Consider the following 12,999-nt stretch of genomic DNA (forward strand, 5'->3'; position numbering starts at 1 on the left):
GTGAAAATAAATAAGAGGGATTATTCTAACGATGAAAACGCTGCGTTTGAGGAGCAAGGTTAGGTGCCGTTGGTGTTTGCAAGATCTGTAATGGTTAAGGTTAAAATTAAGATGCATTTGTTGTTGACATAGAATAATGGGCATACCAAACCCCAAGTCCAACTTTGAAAGCAACATACTCAGTACATGTTTAGTCTTTTCCAGGACCAAAGCATCTCATTAAGCTTAGAGCTTTCACGTTTTTATGATTAATCCCAGTCTAGGTCTAGCTTCTTTTACACGCTACATCCACGGCTTTCACTTTCACTTCCAGTTCGAGTTTCTTTAACTAATCTAACTACTATGTTAGGTTGGTTGAAAGGGTTGAACTAATTCTTGTTCCTCTCTCTGATGGATTCTGCATTTCTTTTTGGGATAGAAAAGAGTCAAACTCTTTTCCAAGTCCAAGTTCAACAGTCATGGAATGAAGATGAAGAGTAATAGAAAAGATAAACAGAAAAGAAACAAATCAGAATAAAGGTAATAAAGTAAAAAGAAAGCATAGCAACATACTCTCTGTTGCAAACAACAGTTTCCATAGTCAATAAATGGCTTGCATATATAACAAATTGAAATAGTACATTTGCCCTTTGGCTTTTAATGATGTTATAACTCGGACAATCCATCATTCATCCTCCTTCGTTAAAAGAGAGTTAATGAAAAACAAAAGAGATGAATTCAATTACTGTAAGGCGTAGATATGAAGAAAGAGGAGTTCGGGGTCAGTCAGTCCACCGCTTGAGGTGGTGAACAACTTTGTGTGTCTTCAACTGAGATTTCAGTCACATCATCCATGGCAACGGGGCTTCTTCCCCTTTCAATTTGCTGTTCAGCACCATCAGTCAGCATCTCTTTCTCCAAGTGCAAGCAATAGTTCTCAAAAACTCGGGAGCTAACTGTGACCCCAAAATCCAAAAGGAAAAGCAGTTCTAGCTCTAACCGGTTCAGCTCAGCATTGGTCACTCCTCCGACCCGAGCATAGACGGCATTGTTATAATGCCTGCATTAACAAGAAACAATCGAATGAGAAAAAAGAAAAGAGCATAAACCAATTGTTACATGTTACAAGAATATATATATATATATATATATATATACATATATATATGGCTCTACTTGTTTCCATGAGAAACAGGAAACTGGTGTTGGGCATGCAGGGCAAAAGGTATCAAAACTAGATTGGCAGGCTATGGTCCGTAAAACATCTATCATGTGTACAAAATACAATGCATTTGAGCCAAAACTCATCCATTCTCACTTAACTTTTCTAATCCAATTTCATTTTTCACAACATTGATTGATGCTGGGAATTCCGAATTCAAAAGCAGGTCTGCATTATATTGGCTGTTTTTGTGGATATATGAATTATGGACAATGTTGTTATACGAAATTACGTGTGCATGTCAAGCAAATTTTGTCTTGTAAGGAAAAGCTTCGTTGATTGTGCTCCGAAACACAACTCCAACAACTCTAAATCATTAATTTTGCCAGAACCTGGACAGCTCCATCTACAAACTCTTTCAAAAGAAAAAGAAAATCAATTTAAGGGAAAATTAAAAAAAAAATCTAAGTTGAACATAGATCCACCATTAGGTCCACAAGAACAAAAGCTAGAGAAATACAAAAGAGAACATCTTCGGAAAGGGCAATCTCTTAAACAAACAAATGCTGGATTTGTTAGTTGCATAACTATAATAAATCAACACCAAAAGCTAACTCGTTTTTTACTGCACAAAAAAGATGGTAATAGAATTAGAGCACTTACACATCATCAAGCATCTTCGAAGCAACCATGACACTAGTAACCAGCAATCGATGCACATTCAAGGATATGACGAGCGAGTCAGGATGCTTATGCGCCAGCCGGTCTATGTAAACGTATCCTACCACAAAGCAAGAAGGACTGCAATTTGTGTACTTGTATATCCTCTCCAAGTACTTCGGTATGCTTATATTAGGAGCCCTAACGCCATGAAATGCATGCAAGCTTTTCCCTAGCCGACCAGAGCTACCATGGCAGTTCAACCCATCTAGCTGCTCGCTCAGGACCTCAACAAGCTTGTCGTTTCGGGCCACTAGCTTTTCTAGCACTGAGGAAATTATGGTCAGGACTCTTGGTGTCGTCGTCTCGGCCTGGGTTGGATCCGATTTTCGGATTTGGTTGGTGGGATAGTCGCCGGTGGCTAACATTTAGCCCTTAGCCCATTGTGAAGGAGAGTACAATGGGAGACATTTGGGTGGGTAAGAGCTTATTGCTTGACTTGAATCTGCTTGTGTTCCATGGTGTGCGAGTTATCGGGTTCGCGGAGGTGCTGACGAACTGGGTTTTGACACGTGTCAATTGGTTGTTCGTATCTGAAGCCACAAAAAGTTTGTGACGGGGTTTGACGTTATTAAGGTAAGGCAGTGGGGAACTTTTGGTTGTTTGGATGGTGGAGATATGAGAGTTGCGGAGGCTGGCTGCGGCAGATTGATTTTGAGCCGCTAGATTTAATGCGGTCACACGTGTGGAGGGGAAGATTGATTTTACTTGGAGGGTTACAATTCTATGGAATGCGGTGGTCGCCATCCGACATGGCTGGAATACCGACCATCCCTTGTAAACTGTAAAATTCCATTTTGTTGGTTTTATTGAAGTAACCAGGGGGCACTTTACATCATATGGACCTTATTCTTGACATGCTCAAGACTATCCTCTTTGAGATTGGGAAATGCAAGTATCCCCGGTTCTGTCGATATTTGAAAAGCGGAGAGTTGGCAAACATTTGGGCAGTTCAAGCTGCAGTTGGTCATAGCACACAGACAGACAGGAGAGCAGTGGTTGCGTTGCGGTGACAACGCTGCTGCACTCGCCTCATTAAATTGGCGGTTGTGGAGCTGGAACCTTCTTCCTACACGAGTTCACCATTTCACCTTTAACAATTAAACAAGCAAAAAACACACACTACAACCTCAGGAAATTCAGTAGTACTAAAAGTAGTAACTTATAACGACATGTGTTCTCCAGTCCTTCAATTCCCCAATATGTAAGCAGCAGAATGAATTTTCGAAAAATATTTTCAAAATTAAAAAGAAAAAAAAAACTCGTAACTACTCCTAGTAAGTATGAATGAATAAAAAAATTTTGACGTGATCGTATAGATAATTCAAAAATGAATGATCAAAGCTTTCTTTTGGCAAAAATAAGGAGGTTATCAATCATATGATAATGAACCTCCATGAAGCTGTTATCCAAGACAGAATCACTCTTTGATCAATACATTGTGGCCATCTGAAGCAAGTAATTTCACTTCCTCATTGGTTGGATTATTCATGGAGAGCTGAATGTTTGACCTGGAGTTCATTTTATTCCACTCATTCTCTACACGGAAGAAAATCCATTGGAAACGGCGGAAAATCTCCGAGGCAGCAATAGTAAACACAGTAAGGTAGTTATGACGGAGATGAGCTGACAGTTTGTATGTCCATGTGCAGCGCAGGATCAAGTTGCTTCCTATCACCCAAATATATACCTGCAAATTCCAGACATATGAGATACTGAGTGCCAATGATTCATAAAGTACTGTAGTGAATTGAAATGGTCATAGAAAGTAGATACAAGTCTTTAAGGGACTATGCTTATATTTTAGAGATGAAGGGTACAAAAATTGGGCCATTTATTAATTGATGAATTGTCCAATTTTGCATTTATACCATTGTTGATTCTTAGTCATGCTTCAATTCAGGTGTTGAACTAACCAGGTTTCTTCAATTGTTCAACCAGAAAGATCAGATAAGTCATAAAAGCACTGCTCTGAGTTGAATGCTTACCCATATTCTTCCATGTGAAAGGTGCGAGCAGAGATGTGATTTATTGAACTTGAAAATACGAGTGAAGCCACTAGCAAGAGAAAAATATTAATTGCGTCAGTAAGGTGATTTTATAATTTATATTATGGTTCAAACAGAATATGCAATTCTAAAGAGTCTTCTACATACCTCAAGTCCCAATCTCTTGTCACATCCCAATAAAATGAATACAATGAATTCAAAACACTTGAAAGAAGCCATAGAGGGCGATAAAAATTAATCCAGCTATCAGGTAAGACATGGTATTTAAGGGCTGAAAGAAAAATCACAGGTACTGCCGTCGAATATTTCAGTGCTGAAACCATAAGCAAAATCAAGTTATTATGTTACTGAAGCAACAAAACCATCTATAATACATATAACCCAAATGAATCCTTTCTGTTTTTCCCGTAGCTGGGGAATTATAATTTCAATACAATTTCACTAATGATTAAGATTACAACTGCTACAAACTTAGGGGAAATTGAAATCCATGACAACCAAAGGCTTATACAATTTTCTGACCTCAAAACACAGTACTGAAACTTGATAATATTATATTAGTTTCAATAGTTGAAGATATTTGCAGTTCTGGAATCTGTATTTCAGTTTACATCATTTTGTTGATAAAATGATGCCAGGAAAACAAAACTTTGAAGGTTGAAACAAATGTAAATTCAAGACTTTCATTATTTAATTCCATCTAATATTTTTGATCCGATGGCTGATCTAAACGGTAGGGAGTAGCCCTCCCTCTCCTACAATCACTACCCAGCCCTCCCACCCTCACCCACCTACACCCCCCCAAAAAAAAAATCCCTATTGAAGGTGAATTTGACCACAGATCCTTCATATAACGGCCAAAGGACTTTTACCAGCTAGGCTAGCTGGCACCTTCCTTAACTCCATCTTACGAGACAACCAAAATAATCCATGAAACATATGGACTATTTACGAGTACTTGCATAAAAGAACATCTACTTCCAGTCCCAGTATCTAGCCCACAATTACCAGGAGCACATATCAGCACATGCTGTTCAAGTGCATAGCAATTCATGTTAGCTTGAAGACACACAACCAAACCACTCAACACCCAACTAACAAATACTCAAAACTAAAAGTAAAAAATGACACAGGGAGGAAGGCAGATGTCTAAGGGGAAAAACATTTAACAATCATGTTGGGAAAGTTTCTAAGAGACATACCATTTAAAAGTGTTGATCTTTCACCAGTATCCTTGTACTGTCGAAGACATTGGAAAAACCGGAAAAGGTAGGGCAAAACGAGAACTAAAGGGATTGCAATGGAGTGACTCCCACAAACAGAATCAGCTTCAAACCATGCAATAGTGGCAACCTGTATGCATAGGAAATCTCTCAAGAAGACAGAAGGAAAACCTCGTGATTTCTAGCGGACAATATACAAGCCAACTCAGAATACTACAATGACCATATTTTCAACCTTCCTTCCTAAGGTTTGTTAACAAAAAAGATATTTTTAAAAAATATATATAATTCTGGTTGTTGCAGCATCTCTGACTCCATGCCTCATAAAACCAAAACAAATCTTTCACAATTCCAAAACCATTTGAACAGACATTGAGCAAGCGACATAATAAATCAAACTATTAGATAAAACATAACTCAACCCAAGGACCCATCTGCAGCACCAGAAGGTTGCCCATTTAGCTGAAAATCTGTGTAGAATTTAATATGCATTTCTCATTCTGTTCTCTTCACCTCTCTCAGACCCTATTGGACACTGGAGCATCATTTTGATGGCATCACCATCCACTGTTCCTATAAATCTCTTGGAACTAGTATGTCTAGGAACCATCAAAGCCGTGCCCTACATTTCAGCTAGTTTACGTTGGCTATCTACCAAGGATGAGATGGGACAGGGTGGTTGAACTTCAAAAAACCAACAAACTAAAGAACCATAAAAGTCTTATCCAAGTCAAACAAAAAGGAAGGTCAAGCAGAGTTTTATCCATCTCAAGTCAAGTGATGGTTAAGAAATAACCATGATTTTAAAGGCTCCCCTATCTGCATTCTCTACTCATATGAATGAAGCATCAGTCAAAGTTCAAAACTATATACAAACCTGTCGATGGACCATTCTACAAACTGAGCGCTCCAAATCAGAAAAAACCTGCACAACATTCAAAAGCATCAAATATCTAGAAGCAGGATAAAAATATTTTAGCTAACCATCCTTGCCACACACCAGTAGATCTGGCAATTTTGGACATAACACGAGAAGATACGGAGTTAAACGGGTTTGGATTTAGGCTTATCATAATTCGTGTATTAATCATGTCGACATGTTCAAGACTTAATAATTTCATATCTTAAATATGTCAAATCCGCTTAAACTATTTAAGACCTGTTTAAACCCATTTAGTTAATCGTGTTATGGTGTTGACCCGTATAAATTTGACTTGTATAATCCGTTTATGAACCTGTTTAATATAAGTATTTAAAAGACTATTTTCACCTTATTAAAATAATTTTAAACAATTATTTTAGAGGTATCTTTTAAGTTTATGAGGGTAATAAGGTAACTAATTTTAATCTTTCTTTCCTTTCATTTTTGAAATCTATTCCAAACAAAATAAATCACTTTTTCCTTTCTTCTTCCTAGATCCCATTTCCTACTTCCCACTTCCCAGCCCAAACTAGTAGGAAGCGCCCCCGCCCTGCAATGGCACACTGCAGCTCACACACCCAACCACCCAGCCTTAGCCAGCAGCCCCACCAAACGGTTCAGCCACAGCCCTAGCCAGCAGCTCCACACCCTCCCACCCCCAACATTTTTCACCATTTATTTTCCTTCATTTCTGCTCACATTTTCACCATTTATGTTCCTCAAATCATCTAAGAAATGACCATTTCTCTCTTCCTTTCTCTTTTTCAGCCTCATTTCACCGATTATTTCCCTAAAAAAGGCTTCCCTTCTACAAAAACCCAAAAAAGCCCTAATTTTATTATGCTTATGTTGATATTGATGGATTTATTTGGAGATTTTTCACATGCTTGATGGATATGATTGTTCTGTTATATGTGTTTTTATAATTATTAGTATTAAATTTGAACAATGGAGTCATATTTTATTTGCATCTTTTTTAATATAATTGTGTTAACGTGTTAATCATTTAAACAGGTATAAATCATTTCATGCAGTATAAATTTTATTCCGACCCATGTAATAAACATGTTAAGCATGTCATGTACTATTATACAATTAATAAATGTATCTATGTATGTTTTTAGCATCTTGGCACATTTAATTAAATGTGTCGTGTTTGCATTTGCCCATATAACTGTTAACACCCTATTTTATATGACACGGTTAAGACACATGAACACAAATGGCCAGGTCTAAACACCAGTAATCAAGTAATTTTCTCATTATAAATTCATTAATCCATACATGCATACATTTATAGTTGAAGAACTAATTATAGTGGCACAAAAATTATATGGCATGAAAACAATTTCAATGGTGCAGCCATCATAAAAAGATAACTACTACAACAACAATAACAAACAGATCAAGTATTTTCTCACTATAAGCAGGTAGCTAAATGGATCGTTTTGCACCATTGTCCTCAACCTTTACGATTATATCTTCAGTAAGCTAAGTAAAATTATCAGAAAAGACAATAAAATTATCTATTTCAACAGATTGCTCAACAAAAATTGATAAAATGACACTGAATAAGTATTATCAGTGAAAACAGCCTAATTCATAACACGCCTCAATTAGGTGCCATTTCACCAAACTTTCAATATGTTGATCTCCTCTCTGTTAGAGCATCTCTAGGTCTAGGTCTATGTGATAGAAAAGTCGGAGAACATAACACATACCTTTGCCATTGAAGTCAAAATATCAGCCAGGAAGAAGTCGGAAAAAGATATTGCCTGCGTTCATGGTATCAACATAAGACTAAATGCACACATCCACATGATGTCGAAGCAAGAAATAAACAAAAGAAGGAAGAATATGACCCTCTTTTCCATGGTGGTTTGGATCTGCATGGCCCAATGTTAAGGCCAAACATATAACACTGTTACTTCATGGTGTGCATACACATACTGAACAAAGATTAGCATAGTTCACATATAAAATTCTAGCTGTATCATGTACTAATAGGTTAAACCTTATAAGGACCTGCAAAATTAGGTCCAGTGAAAGATCGTCACCCAAGGAAGTACATGACGTTTGCAAAGTTCTTGGAAGAGTTTAAGTTGCAGACATGTAGATTTACACTCAAATATGTCATGCAACTTTTCTCTGATCAAGAGAAGAACATGATATAACGAACAATTAAACTTCAAGATAGATAAATTCTAACTTGCTTATCAGCTTTAACAGCCTCCATAAAAGTTAGATACGTTGTAATTTATTGTTTAGAAAACTTGACATGAAATGACTAATCACTTCCTCTGGGAAAGAGATATGACGTAAACTCCATCATATTCTTACTTGTTAGGTTTTTCATATCTTGACAAGTAAATCTAAAGGACAAACTTAACAGATATGAAAGCTATTTATTAAGCCTAAAGTTTCAAATGTCATAAGAATACAACAGATTGATAAGTTATTGATGATACCAAAATGATCAAACATGTCAAGAGAGCATACCTGTAATGGAAGGACTATCCGCCAAAGAGTCCTTAGCAAGTAGTAACGGGATTGAAAATAAAAAATGTCAAAAGGGAATATCAAAATCATCACAACAGCAAAATATAAAAGCACCTGCAACAGAAAACATGTAAAATTTAGTGCTGTTCCAACAGATTAGTCATGTTTGTGTTTCTCTCAACTCCCCCTCCCAACACTTAGCCGCCCCCCCCCCCAAAAAAAAAAAAGAAAAAAAAGGAGCTTGGATAATTTTATTGAAAGTGACATGCAAAGGGAATGACTGTGTGCAGAACATCTCTCAAGAACATGCTTTATTGGAACCATAACTGGAGAATGACGTTCAGAATGTAGATCAATTTTATTTGTAGGCTACATTGATCAGTAATTAAAGCTTGAAGAAAGCATTGCAGTTCATTTTTCATATTGAAGATGTTGAAACTATAAACAACTCCCTAGTCATGCAGGAAGCACGAGCACAAAACAATACAAATAAGAAAGGATGCATCTATTACACTGGTTGTGAGGCAGCCAACGACACTTCTCCATGAGAATAAAGATAAAGATATGCTGTCATACTAGTCGGAACAATGATAGTCATCCATGTAGCACACTGCAGAGACAACAATTGTAGAGAGAGTTATTTGAGGAAAATTACTAAGTACTATTAGTAACGATAGTAGCAGTAGCAAATCAAACTTTATGAAGAAATTTCAAGCTAAAGATAAATCTAAATAAAAAAAATATTCCTTCAAAAGTACAATGACAATTAAATGGCTCCCTCAAAATAATACATTTGCTACATGAATGTCAAACATATTGAAATCCTATTCAAGAAGCAGAGATTTGGGACCAAGATGAGTTCAGTATATCAGAAATAGACTGCATTAGTTGCCAGCCACATTGTATATTGCTTACTGAAAAACAAGACATAAAACACAAGGCATGCAAGTATAGTTTATTCCTAAGATGGTACCAGCATACAAGAGTGTCATCAGCACAAAGTAGTCTACTTCTAACAGCCAAATATTTAGTTGGCAAATTCAATTACCTTCCATATTTCTCTATGAGTAAGATGATTCTGATCGAGATAAAAAATTTTGGCATAATTGACATTAGACTGAGAAAACACCCATAAATTGATTCCCCAAAGCCATACCATTGTAGTCTGTAATATCAAACCAGAAGAAAATTTTCTTATCAAAATGTAAGGTGTGCAGGATTCTTTAGCATAATATATTCTCTTTTAGAAAGTCCACTAACCACAAGAAGAAGAGGATTATAATACAAAAATGCCTCATATAGAAATAGGTCCCGTAAGTCTACACTCATTCGCATCACAGAATGCCAACCAATCTGCAATATTTTGACATACACAATGAGAACTTGCAAGCAACATGATCAAATCTTGTAGTCGTTTGATATCACCACTATTACCACAAAGCTGAAACTTATAGCTTGAAATGAGTAGTATATAAAATAAGACTAACCTTACTGCAGATGAAACCCCAGAGTAGGAACAATAGTACCTGGATATCTAAACAGATTTAGGATTCCAGAAACTTGAGAAATTATAGAAGAAGAAGGGGGGGGGGGGGCGCGGAAAGACAAAGATCTACGGGAATAACTACAATTGTGGCATATAATCCTAAATAATTTACAAACTTTTTGACACATATCATGGAGATGCGAGATTCCTCCTTTTGTAACCAAAATAATAATAAAAATGTGAATTTCAACTCTGGAATGCATTTTGCTTTGAATTAACCACTTCAAATTTATTAAACAAATGAAATGACCAAAAAGATGGAAACTAGATGGATAAATAAAAGAAAAGAATCAAGAATATCATTGAAACTAACCTTGAATCTCCATAACAACATAGGCGATGGAGCTATTGCAACAGTAACCATCGGTGTACTTGCACTCTTCAGACCATTTACCTCTATGGGATGCAAGTGACCATCCTCAACACCATTTCCCAGTTCATCAGCTAACAAATATTCTATACAATATTAGGTCTAGGCAGCAGAATAAAATAAATAATAGCCTTTAACTCCAAGAGTCATGAAAGCTTATAAAATTCTTGTACCAAGATCAGAGACAACAGCTCTGCCACCAGACTTCCTTAAATGCGGGCTATTGATAGGAGCTGCCACCGGACCTCCAAACATAGATGTATGTAGTTGATGGTCAAGCTCTTAGCGCCACTCCGGCTACACCAGTAATCTGCAATACATAATACTGCATATCACTATAGGAATGAAAAAACAGCATATAAACAAGCGTTTCTTAAATAATCAATAAGCTTGAGCATGTCATTTAAGGAGCTTAAATCTAAGTTCAACTTCAACATTTCTTCCAAAAATGAATTAACCAGACATTCTTACAATAAGATGTCTAGTTAGTGCAACTGGGATATTTGAATGCAACAGCATAGCAAATTCAGAAAACCTTAAGGTAAAAACAGACAAACATTAATTTAGTAAACACCGATTCCTACTGTAGATCACCCAACACAGTTATCCAGCTACACAACGAACATCAAAGTATATAATTCACACTTGACGCTTACATGCTTACATGCATAGAGTCCAAAAAGATTCAAGAAGAAGAAAAGAAAAATGAAATCCATATATAAAAGTTTTACCTATCAAATTTCCCCGCAATGATGTCCTGGGTAAGAGAGCTTGACACTGCCCACTGTCGAAAGAAAAGGAAACAAACGGAAAAACCGAGAGATACGCTGTTTGCTTCTGGTAAGATATCAACTGGCACAATTTTCTGGGAAAGTTTTCATTGACTAGAATGAGTCTATAGGACCCTGATCAGATCAGAATATTCTTACAAAGAAAAAGTATTAACAAATAATAATGACTTTGAATACTGCGCCAGATTGAAATTCTGACTTTCTTCCTTTTGGGATCTCAAAAACCCCGAACTGGAGGGCTGTTTGTTTGAGTGAAGTACAAGGAAATGACGCAAAGTGGAAATTGTTGCTGCTTTGCTTTTTCAGGACCTGATTGCAAATGTAAAATCTATTTGGGGGTTTGATTTCGGATTTAAGGTAAAATATAAAGGCGTGTTTGGTTCGCTTTCCATAAACGTGTTTATGTCAAAACGAGAAATGTTAACTTCGGATAAAGAAGCCTAATGTTTTTCATTGTCACTTATTTACTCCTTTCATTAAAATGTGGGCCCTATTATTAATGTCGGTTTTCCATCAAAAGAAAATTGTTAATGGATCCTATTTTCTAATTTAAGAAATTAATTAAAGATTAAAAAATGGATAATCGGAACAAACGGACCCAAACCGCTTATTTCCCGCTCGATGATTTGAGTCCAGTCCAATCGAGTAGAGTGTTGGGCCTTTGGGTCAATCATGTGTTAGGGTCCAATAGAGTAATCTGCTGGCTGTTCGTCAGCATCTTTAACCAGGCCCTTGAGAGCTTTCATCTGACCGGAGGTCCTCCTTTGTCTCCACGTGTCAGATAATCTCACCTTTGATTTTTTTGTTTTATTTGGGGATGCAGAACTTTGAATTCAATATTTGAGTAAAAGAGATATGCATCTACGGCCTGCCGTTGAAACAACTGATTTATTTGTAAAAGTGTAATGAAATCGTAATTTGAAGAGGGCACTTGAGGGAGTTGAAGTCTTATTTATTGTAGTAACCAAAAAAATTGGGGAGAAATAGAATATCGAAAAAAAATTCAATTAATGAATTTTAAAACGCTTATAATTATTAAATCAAGATAAGTTTTGTGTATCAAAATTTTATTTTTGAGTATTGAGTTTCATATTATATGATAAAAAATTTTAAAATTAATTGTGTATATGTAAAATAAAGAAAAAAATAAAATATTATATTTATTAATAAGATTGAGGATTATGTGGTATAAATTGAAACTTTTAATTTAGACTGTCTGACATAGTATATATGTTTTAATAAGACAAATATTTTTCATGTTAATTTATTAATTAAAAACAAAAAACATTTAACATGTTAAAGATATAAAGGTGAATTTGATTCTTTTCTTTTATAATTTTTTTTTGTTTGAAGTCTAAACCTTGAAAATTGAATCTAGTTTTTCGTGTTTCAACTTAAAATAAAATAAATTTTAATAATTTCATAAGATAAAACTAACATAAACTTGGTCAACATGTATTGCACCATATCATATGATACCTATGTATTGTGCCGAATGATATATTTTGAATACTTGATCAAATACAAATAACATATTAATTCATATAATTTTTTATTGGTATCTTATCGTATTGTATAATACATGTCACATATGGACCTACACTAATAACAATGAAGCCAAGTTAGAACAACATGATTGCCACACTAACATTCTCTCTCATCACTAAATCAAAAGCTCTTTCCTTGCAAAAGCCAAGTGGACACCTACATTGATTGACATGAAAAATTAAGAGAGATTACATTGCATAATTTAAATAATATATAAGGAGAAAAAAATA

The 12,999-nt window shown here is 35.7% G+C and overlaps 2 protein-coding genes across 3 annotated transcripts; both read right to left on the bottom strand.

The window, feature by feature from the left end:
- Positions 572-2,370, bottom strand: LOC18608530 (cyclin-U1-1). The gene is made up of 2 exons (XM_007043282.2): positions 1,805-2,370; positions 572-1,039 (listed from the first exon to the last, which is right to left on the bottom strand). Exons 1-2 carry the CDS (start codon positions 2,227-2,229, stop codon positions 766-768), a joined length of 699 nt encoding a protein of 232 aa, XP_007043344.1. The 5' UTR covers positions 2,230-2,370; the 3' UTR covers positions 572-765.
- LOC18608531 (SPX and EXS domain-containing protein 1) lies at positions 2,992-11,543 on the bottom strand. Of its 2 annotated transcripts, XM_018115770.1 has the most exons (15): positions 11,162-11,543; positions 10,604-10,740; positions 10,374-10,504; positions 10,002-10,040; positions 9,775-9,867; positions 9,563-9,679; positions 9,029-9,124; positions 8,515-8,628; positions 7,878-7,901; positions 7,737-7,790; positions 5,971-6,018; positions 5,073-5,223; positions 4,018-4,183; positions 3,850-3,919; positions 2,992-3,551 (listed from the first exon to the last, which is right to left on the bottom strand). In XM_018115770.1, exons 2-15 carry the CDS (start codon positions 10,683-10,685, stop codon positions 3,282-3,284), a joined length of 1,455 nt encoding a protein of 484 aa, XP_017971259.1. In that variant the 5' UTR covers positions 10,686-10,740; positions 11,162-11,543; the 3' UTR covers positions 2,992-3,281. The 2 variants fall into 2 exon arrangements, with proteins under 2 accessions (XP_017971259.1, XP_017971260.1); XM_018115771.1 differs by lacking the exon at positions 7,878-7,901.

The sequence above is a fragment of the Theobroma cacao genome, chromosome 2 (assembly GCF_000208745.1).
Source record: "Theobroma cacao cultivar B97-61/B2 chromosome 2, Criollo_cocoa_genome_V2, whole genome shotgun sequence".
Taxonomy (NCBI): Eukaryota; Viridiplantae; Streptophyta; class Magnoliopsida; order Malvales; family Malvaceae; genus Theobroma; species Theobroma cacao.